The 19,231-nt window shown below is 43.4% G+C and overlaps 2 protein-coding genes across 2 annotated transcripts in view; both read right to left on the minus strand.

Moving 5' to 3' along the window:
- The window catches only part of abca2 (ATP-binding cassette, sub-family A (ABC1), member 2), a 59,515-nt gene extending 57,610 nt beyond the window's left edge, over positions 1–1,905 (minus strand). Inside the window, exons 1-3 of the mRNA XM_080003409.1 lie at positions 1,816–1,905; positions 1,062–1,283; positions 88–476 (exon numbers count right to left, since the gene is read on the minus strand). Coding sequence (XP_079859535.1) covers positions 88–476; positions 1,062–1,283; positions 1,816–1,890 — 686 coding nt within the window. The 5' untranslated portion in view covers positions 1,891–1,905. The remainder of the gene's footprint in view (positions 1–87; positions 477–1,061; positions 1,284–1,815) is intronic.
- Positions 1,906–2,052: 147 nt separating this feature from the next.
- LOC307233102 (ATP-binding cassette sub-family A member 2-like) overlaps positions 2,053–19,231 on the minus strand; it is a gene marked incomplete at its 3' end in the record, with an annotated part of 39,865 nt that continues 22,686 nt past the window's right edge. The window contains exons 2-6 of the mRNA XM_080004315.1: positions 10,585–10,678; positions 3,928–4,039; positions 3,026–3,186; positions 2,715–2,836; positions 2,053–2,202 (exon numbers count right to left, since the gene is read on the minus strand). Coding sequence (XP_079860441.1) covers positions 2,053–2,202; positions 2,715–2,836; positions 3,026–3,186; positions 3,928–4,039; positions 10,585–10,678 — 639 coding nt within the window. The remainder of the gene's footprint in view (positions 2,203–2,714; positions 2,837–3,025; positions 3,187–3,927; positions 4,040–10,584; positions 10,679–19,231) is intronic.

The raw sequence follows: 19,231 nt of genomic DNA on the forward strand, positions 1-19,231 counted from the left end.
GCAATGCACAGAAATGATGTCCAACAAGAGTCTAAGAACAACGTGTTCCATTAAAGGACCCAGATCAATGCCTCTTGTCCCACTTGCCTGTTGTTTCCGCATAGGATCGGCTGCAGCCCAGCCCAAAGTTGCACAAAGGCAGAGAACTGGGACCGGGGGTTTTCTGCCTCCCCGTCCTTCCCCGAGCCACCTGCTCCCTCCACGTCCCCTTCGCCGTTTCCAGGGCCGTCGGTGGCATTGGTGCCACAGGTGGTGGAGTTTAGCGGCCAGGAGGTGAGATTGGACGCAGAGGGGCCAGGAGCCGGGACCAAGGCGGGGGCTGGGCTGCGACCCCTGCAGGCCCCCTTTGGCAGCAGGCGTGCCAGGCCAGAAAGGAGGTCCACGTCCCGGAGGAGACGCTCCACGTCGGCCAGGTCCTTCATCAGGGTGCCCAGGCGCGGCCGGGAGAGGGGGGCTGAGGAGTTGGCCAGCTGAAGCTGGGAGTTGAGGGGTGGCAAACGGGGGAGAAAGGTGGGGAAATTGGATGAGGGCAAAAGAAGAGATAAAAGAAGAGTAAAAAGAATAATAACCCACCAAAACACAAAGGCTTTCAAAGTTCAGTGGAAGATGAGCCAACTGGTTGCAAAGAAGCTGTTCCCCTGCTATACCATCAAGATTAGGCCATGTGTTCATTAAAGCAGATATCAGCTACAATCTTATTGATACATTTCCTTTTATGTGACTAATTGGCTATTAAAATTGTTGATGCCAGATGGGCTTTTCTTTTTTTCCACCCACAGGATTGTATGTAAAAAATGCTAGTGTGCACAAGGGCTTATTGCTTAATTGTTACCACCCTTACCAAAGTATATGAAAACAGATTAAGCTTATTTTAACAAATCGTACTCCTTTACCAAATGATAGATCACTCGTGTTTAACATACTCACCAATAAAGTAAACGCAACATCTCCACAATAAACACATCATGCAAGTTGAACCTAGTTTCCGTTATAGCCGACTGCATAAGGAGGTACCATTTTACTTACGTATATGTTAAGTATAGATTTTCTAATGTGCATACCTTCTCGATGGCGCTCTGAGGATTTAACTGATCTCTCAGCACATGGCTCATCGCCCCGAACCGCTCAGACCTCTGGCCTTCTCCACCATCACACAGAAGGCGACGATAGTCTTGCAGTAGTGTTCGTTTCCTCTCGGGGACCAACAGGAACCTGCCCAGCTCACTACTGCCACCCTCCCCACAGGTAAGCGCTTCGAGCATGGTGCCAGTCGGAAGAACTCCCTGTCCAAGACGAGAGGTGTGGGTACTATCACAATCAAGCACACCCTGCAGTCTTCAGCAGAGTGAACACAGCACAGTAGAGCTGATTTCGCTCATGTAAGTCACAATCACATTAATCAAAGAATCACAATTAATGGTACGAGTAGCGATTGTGGTGTGGGGGAATAAGAAAATTAGTATAAATATGAAACACTCCAGAATGGTCCAAAGAGCGTGAATTCATCATGAAAATGATTACTTGCATTATTAACTTAAAATAAAAATGTTTTTTTTTTGCACATGCAAAAGTCGTAATCCGTACTTCAATATTTCAATAAGCCCCATTCGCTGCTGTCATAGACCGTCAATTCCAGAGAAAATTAGTCAAACAAAAGCATAGAAATGGTAACGTCATTTACAAGGGCTACTTGTAAATAAGATGATTGGACTACTGGCCCTAAATAGAGAAGTTGGGTATGAAGGAACCAGGGGAAGTGTAGTTTCACGTGGATGCGCAGCATGAATAGCATCAGCAGCAGGATGGTCGTCATACCTCCACCTCCTTAAGGCCCTGCAGGTTGTTCCTCTGGCCATCCCTGACTCCGGCCAGTCCCAGGGCCCGGGACATGAACCTGAACAGGGCCTGACGGTGCGTCGCTCTGGTGGGATCCTGCAGAGCTTTGTGGATGAGGCGCCCATCCAGAGAGTGCAGCCCCCAGAGCAGCTTCTCCTAAGCAGATGAAAGACCAAGATAGCTTAGACAGCACCACGCTCCCAGTCACAAGACCACTCAATCCCAAAAAAATGCAGGAGGCAGGTAGCGTACCTCTAAGTGAAGAACTCTGTCCTCAGCCTTGTGTCCGTTGTGTTTGGGCCCCTGAGCCTGGCTAGGCGCAGAGGAGCCATCCCGGGAATTCGTGCCATAGATCAGACCGTAAACCTGTAATTCAGACCGAGGTAACGTGAGGCTAATTCCCCTCACATGTGCATACGTTTCACATACAGAATTCAAAAAACAAAATTTATGAAACTTCACTTACAGAAAATGCCTTTCAGACTGTTTATTTCTTATACTGTTTAGATCTAGAGGTTGTAATAGTTTTGGCTACTTCTAAAATTACTTCTATAGTAGTAGTAATAGTAATTTGTCACTAGTAATGAATTCTATAACAACAATGATAATAATAATAATAATAATAATAATAATAATAATAATAATAATAATAATAATACATTAATTTTGTGATTAAGCGCTAATTTTACACTGAGACTAACTTACACTAACATTGACGGCTGACGGCATGTTATTTGAAACCAAAGTAAATTTTGTCACTAATTGTATTTAATGCTAATGTTATTTTTGTCACTTATGTTATTTGACACTGATGAAACAAATTATTTGACCTTATGTTATCAAAGTTCATTAAGGTGGAAGAGCAAGGGTTATCTAACCTCTCTGAGACTGATGGGTGTGTCGAGGAGCAGGGCAGCCATGTTGTCGGACAGGGAAAGGTTCCTGACAAGGAACTGGTGGAACGTGGACTGGTTCTTCAACACACTGGCCAAAGTGAAGCCTAAACAGACAACAGCTAACAGCTCATCATTTCGCAGACACCCAAACCCCGGATAATCATTCAGTCAACGCGCACACGCACACGCACGCGCACACGCGCACGCGCACACGCGCACACGCACACGCACGCGCGCACGCGCACACGCGCGCGCGCACACGCACACGCACACACGCACACGCACACACACACCTTGTGTGCCGCTGTCAACGTCCTGTTCTGAGGGGCTGGAGACGAGGCTCTCCAGATGCTGCTGCAGGGACTCCAGCTCCTGGCCCAGACTGGGTCTCTCGGCGCTGAAGAGCCGGTTCTGCTCCACCACCTCACTGATCCGCTGCAGCAGCTGGGTCACGCTAATGGGACAGGGCTTTTCAATCATGCCTTGGTCTTCTGACCAACGGTGCCATCTTTAGAGCTCTTGTCCCCCATATTTTTCTATAACAGTCTTCTAACGATGGTAATGTGTATTTCTACAAGCCTGCAGGACGCTAGGCCTAGTCAAGGAGTCACAGTGTTATGTGACTCTTCTTGAACATCTGATTTCAGCTCAATCATACTTCTGAGTGGCGGTGAATGGATAAACATGGTTTGCGACGCCACCACCAGCGAATAGAGGAGTCAAGCCTGCTCGGTGCAAGAACAAGGACACTTTACACTTGCTTTTTAAATCAGTCTAGCCGAGGAAGGGACAGAAAGGTTACAGAAGTTATTCTAAATGGTGGAGCCTTCAAAGCTCGCAAACTTGTCTATTTCATCACATGGATCAGACCCGCAGCTTTGTGATACCTGAAACGCTCCTTTATCTTGTTGTGATTCGGATACTAGCACACTATTGAGTATGCCAATTTAGTATGGGATCATTTTTAGTATGTCCGAAACCATAGTATGCATCAAATATTTTGTTGGAAGTACCAGGCTGACGTACCACATCTGGTGGAAATGACTTAGATGGCAATATTGTATGTCCAAGAAGCCATTGTTATTTTTAGTCACATACTAAAGTACGCTGGACGATAGTACTCACATGTAGTATGAAGTACATAGTCCACGATTCTAGATGTTGTAACTAGCTATCACAAATGACAACTACTCACGTGGAGTTCTTGTACTGCAGGAAGCCAAACTCGTCCCTCTGTCCGTCCGGGCACAGCGACTGCATGATGGGGATGATGCCTGCTGAGGTCAGGGGGGCCGCGCTGTAGAAGGCTGGACCGAAAGTGTGTGTGTGTGTGTGTGTGTGTGTGTGTGTGTGTGTGTGTGTTTGTGTGTGTTTGTGTGAGTTTGGGGAGGTGAATAACAAAGAGAAAGGTAGAGAAAACGGAAAGACACAGAGAATGAAAGGTGACAGTCTTGGTAGACGGACGGACGGCCAATAAAAGGTGAAAACGGGTGAAAATATGAAGGTAGTACCACCACCGCCATGACCCTCACCCACACACACACGCGCGTAGACGGAAGAAGTTCAACGGATAAGGAGATGAGGACGAAAGAGCACAGCAGAGAGGGAGGAGGTCGAGGAGAGAAGAAGAAAAGTTAGAGGGATGGGAAAGCGGAGACCGAGGAAAAAACATCAACAAAAACCATCGACCAGAGAGAGGATGCTCAGATGTCAGGGCCATTTTTTGAGAGCTTTTCCGTCACCACAAAATGGCCTATTTTATTTCATTTATTTATTATTTTGCAGCACAAAATGGCCTTTACCACCCCCACACCCCGCCAGCTGTCCGTAAACGTCAGGTTGACAGGCTGGTTGAACTGGTTGAACAAGGGAGAAAGAGAACTTTTTTCAGGACATATATGTCATATACTAAATATATACAAAAATAAATATTTCAAATATATTGTAGGTTGGCTTAGTGCCACATATTTGTCACAAACAAAACATATAAGGGGTAGTAAACTACCGTATACAATACAAAACACATCGCACAGGTATAACATTGTATGAAATCTGGAAAGTGAAAAATTATCAATTTCCTACCATCTATGAATGACAGATTGTTTTTTTTCCCAAAAGGACTCGCTGTTATACACAATGGCCCCACGTTTCCATGACTACAGCGCAGAGTTTCTTTCCAACTTGAAAATAATACATTTTAAATGTTTTTTGCAGGCGGCGAATTACATCTGCCTACAGCAGAAGGAGGAGAACACCAGGACCCTTTTAATTGTTCTTTTTCCCACCCGGCTCATATGAGACACACGCTCCTCTTTCCTTCGCTAAAGTGGAGGAATCCTGTTAGCTGTACAATAAGCACACAATGACCAGTGTTGCCAGATGTAGGATAATTTTGCTCTTTGTACAATGTATGATCAATAATTCTAAAAAACCCTAAATGTACGATCATTTTGACATGTCATAGTTTCAGGGTTTTCTTCTTCTTCGTAGTGAAATGGTACGAAACTGTTTTGGAACCAGCCTTATAATTCATCTTTGTAGCTATGTCAATAATGTGCTCCGGAGAAATGACTCCGGATCTGTCCAATCACATCGCTGAGGGGTCCTCCGCACAGATTTATATACGTTGCAAACGCAGTTCTGGTTGCACTGTGGTCTGGGTTTGAACGTACAATAGTTTGCCCTGAAATACAATCATTCTGGATTACAGGTACAACCATTTGGTTTCCGGACAATGACAATGGCATGTCAACCAATAATCGTGTTGCATGGGAAAGCCCTCTTCTCACTGCCATATATACGAATATATATATATATATATATATATAAACAATAAATACATTAGGAGAGTGCATTTAGGCAAGATATGGGAGATACAGGGTTCAATTTATCATTTATTAGGCCTGTAAAAGAAAAAACACACAAGTTAATAACGCGTTGAAACAGCGTTATTTAACACCATTAACGTATTTTCAGAGTTTGACCCTTTCTTCTTCTTTCGTATATCATCAGATGGCCAACTCGGTGTCATGTAGCCACGCCCTCGTCTCCAGTCCTAGGTCAAAAAGGCCAGCTTCTGAGGGTGGGCTGTATAGCGGGCAGCTGGTGATTATGTGCTCGGCAGTCTGTTCAGGTTCGCCACACTAGCATGCCGCAGCTGTCTCCCACGATTGTCTCCAGGATGCTGCCAGCCAGGCGTCCTTGGACAAGTCGTCAGGGATCGACTGTAGCATCTCTTGTGCTGCCTTGTTGTAGGGATGGCGAGACTTGAGCCTGCATGGTGGTGCCGGTGTTGTTGTGGCTTTGTGCAGGATGTGCCAGTCGTTCTTCTGGGCTATTGTTGCCAGGGCGAGGGTAGCTGCTTCCCATCGGAGACTGGGTGGGGCGATACCAGCTAGGACTGCTGCAGTAGTAGTTCTAAGCCCAAACGTTGTTCGCCCATTTTACTACCACCTATTTACGTTTTATATCCAAGGGGTTTCTGCGGCCCCCTAAGTGTCCCCTAAAAATGTTTTCCCTGGAATAATTTTCCATGCTTGACATAGGATTTCATGTAAACAGGCTTGTTAGTCTTTGCAACAGGCTCAGTGCAAAGGCATTGGGTTGTTCATAGTGAAAGTGCCACTAAATATATTTTGAAGAAGATTATTTTGCATTTCTTAATAATCAAGAGTAGTATGGCTATAATTTGATGCACTGCTGTTTAAGTAGAACAAACTATCCTTTAGGGGCAAATTCGGTTGAATTTAAAAAATCACAAATATCATGCAATTAATCGCGATCAATCATTTTAACCGTTTGACAGCCCGAATATAGAGATTTATATATAAAGGACAGGGGAATTTCGAGCAGCCAACTTAAAATGCAGCAAATAATTTAAAGCCTATGAAGTGTTTTAGTGTGCACCCACACATTTGCTGTATTGGCTGGCCTTAAAATGTTTTGCTATATATAAATATTTTAAGGCCTTTAAGTATATTGCCTGGCAGTTGGGGAAAGGAAAATGATACACCCCCATTTATTCTATCAGAATTGGAACTTCCTATAATTTGCTGGCGCTTTTTAACTCTCTCGCCATTGTGCACCAGGAAAATTAAATAGGCAATTTAAGACGCCCACATGTCCTCATCTTACAGGGACTGGCATTTTGGCGTTTTTCGTAACAATAGCAGTGACAAGAGTAACAGAAGCTCTTTTTTTAATTATTTTGTAAAGAACTGTCCAGTCGACAACTGTGTGTATAACATTATTAGCTAGCTTTTAGGAAAATATGACTTTAACTATTTTACTTAAAACATAGCAAAATCTAAGGATTCCTTAAATTACATAAGTATGTTGTCAAAGAGAATAGTAGACCTTTGAAGAAAGCGTTCCAAACATTACATAGGGTGTATTTAGGGTCGTTTGCTTTGTTCCAATTCAGGGAATAATATGTTACGATGCTGCACTTGGACCTTGGAAACTTGTAAACAAATGCCACGCGCTTTCAAAATGTTTTGTGATTGGTCAGAATTTTCTGCGAAGTTTAGTCGGATTTCTGGAAACCGCTCGAAATTTTGTATGGATTATTTATTTCAACAACTAACACGTGGTGTTGAACTACTTTAAAAGCCCAAAGTCGTGTATTATAAGTGGACTTGGCTCTCGTGCGTACCCACTGTTGCAAGCTTTATGACATAATTAGAAAAATACTTTTGACTCATAATATAAAATGATCATATTCACATATTATAAAAAAATAATAGTAACGACATAAAGTAAAAATAAATAAAAAATCCAGGTATCAAAAATCTGGTGGGGCATGTGCCCGCTAGCTTGAATGGGCCCCCTTGGGCCACCTTGAATGGGCCATTGTGTGACCCCTTGTTGTGTATTGCATTCCAGTCCACACCTGGGCAACCCGCCTCCATACAACCCTGTTCATTAACGAAGCATTCCATCGTGGATAGCGTATACAGTCCAGCAAGTGAGTTGTATCGCTTTGTTGTGTCAGTTGCTTTCTGACTGCAAACAAACGGCTCAGTGGAGTGATTTCAAGCGTACGGTTGATTTGGTCCAGAACAGAGTGCAATTGCTGTGTTCACATATGTCCAAACAAAGGGGGTGCAAACGTTACAGGAATCGGAACAAATGCTCCAAATGAGCTACATAGGTGTGAATACACCCCTAGTTTTTTAAGGTAATTCTGATGTCTTCCTTGCAGTACCCTGACCCTTAAGTAACACAAATTGTATCTATTTAGCTATGTTTGTCTGTGACTGAAGACCTTTTAAGTGGCATCTGAACTCTCTCTCTGGCCAAAAAGTCCTCTTTGTGTCCAACAGTTGTTAATTAAAACCAGAAGCAGAAAATCAGCCCCCGAAAATCAGTAATCCGTGGTTGGTTGAAAACAGATGTGAATAAAACGTGACATTATCTTTTAATGTGATAGGATACAAGGCACTGGACAGAATTAGGCCTCCAATCACACCAGGAATCTACAGTGCAAAATTCCATTGTGTGTCCTTGTAAAGTAGCTGGTACTGGTGCAAACACATTTTGGGAATTTGGTCAAAAATTTTGCTGTCGCAAATACTGGGTGTGATTGGGGCTTTCGAATGGAATAATGAAGTCAGTGAGTCTTCAACATTTGGTCAGATAGGGATTTGGATATAAAAGAATGAAAATACACAAAAGATCAGTCAGGGCTGCACACTTGATTAAAGAATATAAATAAATGTATGTATATATATATATATATATATATATATATATATATATATATATATATATATATATATTATGATTATTATTATTCTAATTTTTTTTTTTTTTTTTTTGTTGTTTCCAAAAAGTTTTAACCAATGAAAAAATATGTCATTCATGCTGCAATGGAGCCTTTTCACAGAGGTATACAGAGGGTCTGTTCCATGTACGGTAGGTCTGCCCATGCACCAGTATACATAATTCTGATGAAATAACTATACATTGCATTGTAATGCCTACATGGAACCAACCTAATATTAAGGTTATGAGCTACACCCTGCAAACACCTCTGGGGGGAAAAGGCTAATTTAAATATTAGGCAGCAGCAACAACACAGCCTTATTATAAGGCTGATATTGTGCAGCCCCAATACAGGTGTATTACCATTTAGATGTACTTGGGAAAGATCACTCTGTCAGATTATGTGTAAAACACCACCCGTAGTGTTCCTCTCCGCCTGGCAGCCAATGTGCGTTTTGCATGGAGTTCTTAGGCTGTCTGTTCTACAAGGGGGTGGGAAGCCAAGTTTAATGCCCTACAACAGGACATAGCCTTCAGCACGCAGATAGAGCTGTGGGAGAGGAACATTCTTGCGGAATGAGGCGGATGAATTCATTTACACGGTCACTTACTCTCTTTTACACACAAAAACACTTCCTCGATTAAAAGGCACCCACTCACCAGAAGATAACATGAAGATTAAAATATTACTCAATAGTTTTCATGGATGTGTCTGCGGAAGGGTTCGGAGGAAGGAAGGAAACAGGGAAAATAAAGTAGCTTAAAGGAAAACTTACACACTGGTCCATCCGACATACAGCCAACATGCATCATGCACAGGAAATCAAAGAAAAAAAAAGAGAAAAGGATAGAAAACCAGAGAAAGAAAGACAGGATTGAGAAAAGAAAGAGCAGAGCAGCAGTCAAAGAGAAGAATAAAATGTGTCAAAATAAACTACCACAAAATGTCAATGAAGGTACATTTAGAACAAGCCGAGACAAGAAAATAAAATTGAATGCCTTGAATGTCAATTAGGGACACAAACCAAACCTCACTGGTGGATTCGCAAAGCCATGCGGGGCAATGGAGCGCAAATAACTAACTAATATCTTTTAAACTGCAGGCATATTTATGCCAGGATGACTTAACGATACTAAAGCGTTCTATTTTCAAAATAAAAAAAAACAAACAAAAGAAAAGACAGCACATCGTGGGACACCGTGTGGGAAGGTGAGAGCGTAAGTTGATGTTGTGTTCCATCTTATCGAGATGAACAATTTTGTACCCTTAATTAATGCTGAGGAAGAATTATGGCCTCAAGATTTCTCACAGTGTGAGGTCTTTGAGAGTTCAAGTTTTTAGATCTGCGGTCATAATTCCACATTGCCCTATTGGGTGGATTCTTCAACATGGGATTTTGAATTTATAAACAGATCTAATCTTATCGTATATTATGTGCGACTTCCTAAAATTATTATGTCAGTGAATTCTTCCACATTGTTTAGCCCTTGACGCAAAGGCGCTGTTCAAACTGAGGAACCAGCAGTTGTCACCCTAACCCTGCAAAGCCCAAATAAGATGATGATGAGCTCAGTGGAAAGTTGGCCAAAATTCCCAGATCTATTAACACATTATACATCCAATAAGATTGCGAGTATAAACAATAGGATGCATTGACAATGTAAATGTAGTCTTAAATAGAGAGCTAAACGTGGATGTTGTAATATTACACCAAGATCTTAACACCGAATCCGACAAACGGCAACAATACGTGTCCGACTGTCTGATGCGTTTTCGGATTCAGTGTGAAGTAGGCTTAAGGCTAGATGTAGGGGGTGTGGTTGGTAATTGAACATCACTAGGCTAATAGCTAGCGTCAATAATGGTGAACCAAAATTATCCTAGTGTCGATTTTTCAATAGTTTGGGGCAGATTGGGAGCAAAGAAGAAATCATTTTATTGCACATTTTTAGGTTGGAAAATCATTTCGGCAAATCTATTCGATCCCCTTTAACAACAACTTGACATGTTTCCTTTATGTGTCCTTTAAGTACAGTACCAATGAGTATAATCCATTTCCCTCTGACCATTTCTTGCCTGCCTTACCTTCCTTGACGGGGATGGCCGGTTTCTTTTGCCTCAGGCCCAGCAGGATGAAGAAGAGAACGAGTGGGATGAAGATCTCGAAGGTCAGTACCCACTAGAGAGGAGAGGGTAAATATGGAGTCAGGGTGGTGGGACAGAGAGAGAGAGAGAGAGAGAGAGAGAGAGAGAGAGTTTTTCGCTGTGGAACAGCCTCGATGTGTTGATGGTTGTCTCCGGATCAGGCCGATTTTGCTCATAGTGATCCGTTAAATCAGCGAGTGGATGTGACGGTTGTCCAGACTGCTAAACATGCAGCATTGGCTCATAGTGCTGCTGCCAAAAACACCTGGCTAAGATATTATACACTTACGAAGGGAAGTGGTGGACTGGGTAGACATTGGCAGGAAAAGCAGCTTTCAATAACTAAGAATATGGGTTAAGTGCCGCAGTTGGAAAATGGCTACACCAGTACACTTTACCGATAAGCTGAGCCCGCATGCACACGCACATCAGTCTGAATAGCTTCCTTAGATCGGTTGGTGTAAAACAGGCTTCACACCAAATCCACCAAATGACAAGAACAAACCAGAAGTCCATTCATTCAAGTTGGATTCGAAAGTTGGAAAAGCTATGATGTGCTACAGTGCCGAATTTTCTGCATCTGTTCCAGGATGTGTTCAAAATGTATTTTTTTTATTGAAACTGGGCTTTAGTTCAGTTGGTGCCACATACAAGTGCCTTACGGCAGAAGTCCACCAGACATGTTGCCACAGTGTACGGGGTAGGGGATGACCAGACCAGACACAATGAAGGAGAGGCAGATGGAACCACCATGGAGCCAAAACCTCTCTTATTGCCTGCCTCTCAAGTATTCGCGGCACACATCTGACCAGAAACTAATACGGGAGCCAAACAGTGCGTTCTCAGAGGACGTATGTATATTTTAACAATCATATGCATTCTCATACGTACAGTGCAGTAGTGGTAACACAAAAAAAGAGGTGGGTTAAAACTCACGACTCACGCCAGCGCTGATAAAACTAACAATAGCAGGAGCACATTAATAACTCACCTCATGAAAAGGCTGATGTTGCAAGGCAGACACCAAATGCTTGATGTCTGGCTTAAGGGACGACAGTCTCAGGTGAAGATCTGGCTCAACATTCAGTTTATTCCTGTATTTCTTCTTCAATGCCACAAGGGCCAAAAAGCCAGTCTCACAGATATATGTTGTCGGGAAAGGCATCTGAAATCGCACAGCTCTGTTGTACAGATCAGGGTTTGTGTTCTCGGCGCCCATACATGACGTTTAGATCACCTTATTCTTGCCCTGATACTCAAGGGAAAAATTCAAGCGGCTTGGATATGTCCTGTTGGTGTTTTGTCTTGAGGTGACGGCCCAGTTTACATGGCTTCAGAGCTTTGTTTAATAAAATCTCGGAACACACCACGCACAGCGGTAATGGTTCATCTTCCGTGCCTGCCCAAAAAAATCGCAATGATAAATGTTCAGCGCTATACTTTCTCTGAACCTCTCTTTTAACAGGTAGCACTGTTCCGCCTGTCCGATGTCCGCCGGACTTCGCTTGTGGTTGATGTACCAATGGCTTCCTTTTCAGTGTGCCTGATGCTAGCCAGCCATCCATTTTGATTATCACCGCAAGTTAAAAAATGTACAGGTGCATGTCGATCGTGGTCTGACTTGGACGTAGTACGCCCTAACATAAGTTCCTATCTATCAATAATAATGCATTTTTGAAGGTGTTAAAGAAAAAAAAGACCTTTTTTTTATACATGTAAAAAAAGGTTTTTGCAATTAATAATAATTTTATTTTTATTTTTTTCAATAAAATCGATGTAATCTGCCCATGATTTGGCTATGTAGTTTTATTTTTGTGTTTTTATTGAAAAGGCTTGCATAGCTGCGTGCAGTTGAAAAGAAATAGACCTCTTGTGCAAAAATTGAGAAATGCCACATGTCGCAGAGCAGCTTTAGTGGCCGGTGGAGCCACAGCAGTGGATTAAAATGAATTTAATAGGAAGTGTGCACTTGGAGCACGCCGCGACAGGCCCATATGCTGCGCCAACGTGTCCGGTTTACTTTTTACAATTTCGAGAGCTCGTCAAACACAGATTGCGCTGTGGACCTGGTACCGGGTCCGTCAATCTCAACAGGTTAAACTAAGTAAATGGTTGGATGCAGTTATGGATTTGGTGTGAAGCAGGCTGAACAGCTAACATCCAATAATAATCACAAAGCAGGCCTTTAGTTCTGTTCTCTCTCTCTCCTTCTCTCTCTTACTCTCTATTTTTCCTGTCTCGGAAACATAATGTTGGCGGCTAAGTATTCAATTAGCTAGTCGCTCAACTGGACAATGCAGCAGATTGCCTAAACACCGGGACATGTGAATCATAGTGTGGCTTACGGCGGAAAGGAGTGAAGAGAAAGGAGGAGGTTTAAAGAGGAGAGGAGAGGTGAGGCTGAACAAAAAGTGAGGAGAGATAGAAAGAAGTAGAAATAGAAGATGGACTTAAGGCTAAAGGTAGGGTTGGGTTCATTGGCTGCCTATGGTAGTTTGATCTCAGCTTAGTACTGCATGAACATACGGAGATGTTTACACTTTTGCCTTGTTGAGTCATTTAGAACCACCACAGGTCTCGCACCACTGGTTTCTTAAAATCTCAGCGCTGTCTACATTTAGGGATTTAACCTGCCCAAGCATGATGCTTGTTTCAACCCCCGGCCACTCCGGATCAAAGCCACAAAAGTGGAATACAAGCAGAAAACATCATTTTTTTACCTCATTTTTCTAAGAGCTGTATCGCAGCGGGTGTGTTGAACATTCCCTCTGACTCCTATCTAAACTCTGACCCAAACTGTCAGCCTCCATCCCTGATTGAAAAAGAAAGTCCAAATAATGATTTAACAGCATTTAAATATTTTTTTAGACTTTAAACATTATTTTTTTATTTCTAGATTTATTACACTTTACTACTATTTTGTTTTCTGCCCAGGTACACAGCGTACAGTGGACAGATTCTATTATACATTTATATGCAAACTTGCAAAAAACATGTGAATTATTGCCATTGTTATCTATCTGTATTTTCACTAGGTAATAATGTTGTGACGAAGGGGTTTTATTTTTGGTTGTGTTAAACAATATCCTACAGCATTACAGATTTTGGTACAATCTGTATAGAATATTCTTTAGCATATATATTTGATACCGAGTAATATAATTATACTGTATGGAATTTCATTGTGAATCCGGTAAGCACCATGCAGTTGTGTCCTACGAGTAACAGTCGCTAATTGTTGTTTGTTATTGTGAGGTCAGCGGGTGACATAACTTGCCACCGTAGTGAACAAAGCCCTAAGACGGGGAGAGATGAGGACATCACTGTTTGTCTCCTTCTGTATCACTCTATTTCTGTCTTTGTCTCCACCACAATGGTGCTTTATTATGCTCAAATGCCATTGCCAAGTTATAGACAGAGTTTAGAGTAGGGGTCTTCAACCTTTTCATCTCAAGGACCACTTGGTGGATCGAGAAACAGCAGGGGCCCCCTAGATCTTCTGTAAATAAAATTTTGTGTTGCATTTTAAGCATGGCCTATAATAACATATGTATAATGCCTAAACTTATTTATATACTCAGTTATGATGGTTACGGTTCCTGTTAGTTTTATTTTCGTTAGTTTAGTTCTGTAGACCAATCACGGAGTGTGAATGGTCTCTGTGAAAAAAAAATACAGTGAAATCCACCTCATTTTGATTTCCCAAATCAAATTTTCACTGTTTAGACTTTATTACAATCTAGTCCATATTTGCCTACTATAACTACTGTGGGTTTTTATCTAGACTTGGTCTAAAATAATGTTGACAAATATGAATAACGGTTTTACACGTTAATATCAATACAAGAATACAAACCATTTACCATGTGTTTTTATTGAAGTTCAGCCTATCATCATGTCTGTCAGAGACACAGTACATTACTGAAAAATCTGAGGTTTTCAACGTACCATAATGTCAAAAGCTGCGAATCGGCTGTGAGTGCTAACTTCCGGACAGCATTGTTTTACAAACGTGGATAGTCCTACAACCAAAATGCAGGATAGAGACTTAGACGTAGGAAGAGGTAAAAAAATATTATTTAAGGGAAGGAATTTAAGGGATCCGGTGACAGGAGCAGGAGGGAAGACAGGGAATGGAGGTGTGTAGCCAGTGGGTAGCGTGGAAGGTAAAGCGGCCGTAGACAGGCAGGCAGAAGGGAAGATCCTGGGCATGGAGACAGCAAAACAAAAACAGGACACAAGGAGTCAAGGAGACTTTGATCTAGGTTGCCTAGCGTGTAGTACCACATAGGTGAAACAACAATCTGTTGAAGAGCTGGGGTTTAAATGCTGTAGAGGAGATGAAGCACCGATTGCCTGAAGGTCTGCCAACGAAGCAGGGAGCCGGGAGAGTGGAGATGGGTAGTCACGCCCACATAAACACATACTGGGAGAGACAGGAGACACAAGGAAGGGGGTAAATAGAAAGGGAAACCAACAATTGGAGGCACGGCCGGGGCGGTGACAGTACCCAACCCCCAACGAGAGCCTCCAAACGAACCCCCAGGTTTGTCCTGGTGGTCATTATGGAAATCCTGGATGAGGGAGGGGTCCAGGATGAGCACTCAACTATGCTTCTGTGGAGCGTATCCCTCCCAGTCCAGATACTGGTACGCACAGCCTCGGTTCCATACAGCCAACAGCCGCCTGACTGTGTGCCGGGTAGTCAATAATGATCGGGGGAACGGCTGGAGGGAATAATGGACTGACAGACACTGGATTTAGCTGGAAGACAGGTGAAATGTGGGGTGAAGCCTCATGTGTGGAGGCAGTTTAATCCTGACGTCAACGGGGTTGATAATGGAGTGGATTTCATAATGTAATGGGTTGCGAGTTTCTTTGAGTCAGAGTGGAATGGGAGTTCTTGAGAGGACAGTCACACCTTCTGACCTGGTTGGTAGTTGGAGGCAAGTGTCCTATGGTGGTCAGCAAGGCGTCGGTTGTGGTCAGTGGAGTGGAGTAGAGAGGAGCGGGCATCCCACCACACCTTGTGGCAACAGCGAAGGTGGGCTTGGTCTGATGGGATGGAGATTTCCTCCTCCTGGGCTGGGAACGGAGGTGGTTGGAGACCCATGACGCACGCAAAGGGTGACATACCTGTGGCTGTGCTAGGCAGTGAGTTGTGCCTCACAATGTTGGCATGGGCCATTCTGCCACCGCCTGTATCCGTCCTCAGGATCTGTCCTCACCTGTCCAGTCTCAGTGATGAACCCCAGGAAGGAGACTGAGCTGACGTGGAAGTTGCACTTCTGTGCTTTGACGAAGAGCTTGTTTTCCAGGAGCCTCTGAAGCACCTGCCAAATGTGCTTCTCTGGATGAGATGCAGCGTTTAGTGCGGTGAGTTACATGGGCTTGCAATTGAGAGCCACAGCTTTTGGGGAAACCGTTAAAGGTTCCTTGGTGATGTTGGCTTGGGCAGCAAGATTAATGTCCAGGAAGCTCTCGTCAGCTCTGGAGTCCACTAAGGTGAGCAGTGCTTGGGACTGTTGGTTCCAGAATACGATGGCCTCCAGCTACATCCAGGGTCAGGAGAAGAGGTAGTTGGACTCCCCAGAACCCCCACTGTTACTGGTGAGTCTCACCTTTTGGCCAACGTGGACAGGTGGCAAGGAAGTGGCTCATGACTCGCTCTGTCTCTAGAACGCTTACAGAGGCGGTAATCAAGAATGGTTGCTAGGGAAATGAAAGAATCGAGATTGTCAGATTCGTCCCAGGCCGCTAACTCATCCTTGACTAATTTACAAAGCCAATTTAAAAATATCCCCTCAAGGATGAATCCCATTCATCCCATCTGCAATGGGTCTGGCATGGAGGGGAAGTTAGGGAGTAGGATCCGGGGACAGCAAGAGTGAAGACGGAAAATGGAGGTGTTTAGCCATCAGATAGCATGGAAGGGTCAGCGACAGCAGACAGGCAGGCAGGCAGGCAGGCAGGCCAGCAGGCGGAAGGGAGGGAAGATCCTGGGGCATGGAGACACGGGTTAGTAACAAACAAACAAACAGGACAAGATGAAGCGAGGAAATTTGGATCTAGGTTGGCTCGTGTGTCATCCCACAGAGGTGAAACAACAATCTGGCGAGGAGTAGGTGAAGAGCCGGGGTTTAAATGCTGTAGAGAAGATGAGGCACAGATTGCTTACAGGTGTGCCAACAGAGCAGGGAGCTTGGAGAGTGGAGACAAGAAGCCATGCCCACGCCAACATACACACACAGAGACATACAGGGAAAGACAGATACAAGGAATTAAGTTACAAGGAAGGGGGACCATGGCAGTTTCGCCGACCACGTGCCACCAAGTGGTATGTTCAGGGACCCCCAGCACACAGACGCAGAAGACGGGGGGGGGGTTGTAAACACCACTTTATTGTAGAGAGTAGGCCTGTGTGTGGGGATGGGGGTTTTAACCTGTTGCTCGTTAGACCAACCAATTAGCAACGGGTATTCAGCCACTCTGACCCGGGTCCCTAACTACTTGATCGAGGTCAGGTGTGGCTGCTCAACCACACCATCCCCACACCAAAGGGACAAATAGAAACACAAGGGAAACCAACTATTGGAGGCAAGGCCGGGGTCGTGATACATTGCTTTCAGCCGATTACTGAAAAACACTGCTGTTTGATAGCACTCAGACATTAGTGCGAGCCAGTTTACATTGTAATGCGTTGCCTAATTTTGATAGAACTGTGAATGTTAAGTGTGTACATGGATGTAGTAAGGATTTCCATACAGCTAATGTTAAAAGGCCAGGTCTTTATGTTAACTGTAGGAGTGTTCAAGAGGTTTTGTTACGATATAATACAATTATATGATTTACCAATTTTAGATTAATTGATTCAGAAGACCTCTGTAGCCCAAACATGTGCATTAGTAACCAGATCTATGTCCCAAGGCCTAGAACCTTTAAAAAATTGGCGGACCTACTGCAGTCCTCCCATCCCTGGATGAAGACCACTGGATTAGAGCATGAAACAAGATAGAAACATCAAAAACATGGACGATTCGAAGGTTGGCCATGATGCATGATATGACAATAAAATGTAAAATGTAAAAAATTGCCCGAGCATAAGTCACTCATTGTTCAATATGGAAGGTTTATAACTCTACACCCAGATCTCTTTAAAACAGCAGTGTGACTGTTGCATTTGCATAACTCTGTATTTTATATTTTATTTTTCTTCTTGTATTTTATAACCCTGTGCTTTCCCTAAAGAGTTACCATGAACAGTATGACAAAAATCCACAACGTCATAAACAAAATGTACAGTATGGCCCCAGCACTAAACCATGCCATGATTGTGTCTTAAAAGATTAACACATTCGAGAAATTACCTACTGACTTTGCGACACGCCTAAAGAACAGCCTGTTCTATGGCTGTAAAACAACGGTGCAATCTTCTGCCATTCTGAGGCGGCGGGAAAGGTTGCCAAGTAACGCCCTAGTCAAATAACACCGGTTAACATCTGTAGCTGCAATAATATTGAATTGAATCACCTTTTTACGACTTTGTCAACACAACTTGGCAACCGGAACCATTGCTTTTTTACATCTTTTATTATCCAGCGCAGTGTAAATATGGACTATGGTCCATATGACTCTCACACAACGGAAAACCAAACTCATCAAGAGAGCACTCGATACAGCACAGGCAACTGCCAGTGCAAAACGATTCGAAATTTTCCTGTATCAAGATAAAGTAATCGTAGAGAGTGGAGACAAAATGAATTTAATTCAATTCTATCAGTTTTGTTTGTAAATTAAATCATAACCCTTAAAGATACGCTGCTCACAAACAGACAGATGATAGAACAAATGGTTATATGCAGTCTATACAGCCACAGAGTCCATAGAAGGGCTTTTCTGAAGGCTGTTCGAGCTTGTTTCCCGTAGATATCAAATGGCCCGTCCCTGGCAATAAAAAGCTCTATAAAGTCTAACCGGGTCAAATATTGAAATCTTTAATTCGGCGGCTTCCACAACCTGAGACAAAATGTTTGCTTAGGGTCTGCAAAGCCGCATGTATTTCGCACAGAATCCTGTGCGTGGAAAGTGTTGGCTCTGTAGTTTCTGAGCCCGCTGCTCTCCTTTTTTGTTTGTTTGTTTTTGTATTCTCTCCATCTCCTCTCTCCCTTCTTGATTTGACTCTCTCTCTCTCTCTCTCTCTTTCATTTTGTCAGGCTGAAAAGGATTAGTTGGGCAATCCTCGCTTTCTCTTGTTCCAAATGCCACATGAAATACGAAAGCGAGCCTGCATGCGAGCACAAAGGGGGCACGAGACACAAGTGGGCATGTGGACATGTGGACACGTGTACACACACACACACACACACACACACAACCACACACAAAGACAGAAATGCAGAACAAGTGGGTGTGGCCATCAGTCCAGAAAAAGGGCACGGTGTTCACAAAAAGGGCACCGTGGATGAATAAGTGCCTGAGTGATGGTACAGCCGTGTGTGTGTGTGTGTGTGTGTGTGTGTGTGTGTGTGTGTGTGTGTGTGTGTGTGTGTGTGTGTCAGTCAGTCAGTCAGTCAGTCAGAGAGATATT

This window comes from Zeus faber, assembly GCF_960531495.2.
Source record: "Zeus faber genome assembly, chromosome: 7".
Taxonomy (NCBI): Eukaryota; Metazoa; Chordata; class Actinopteri; order Zeiformes; family Zeidae; genus Zeus; species Zeus faber.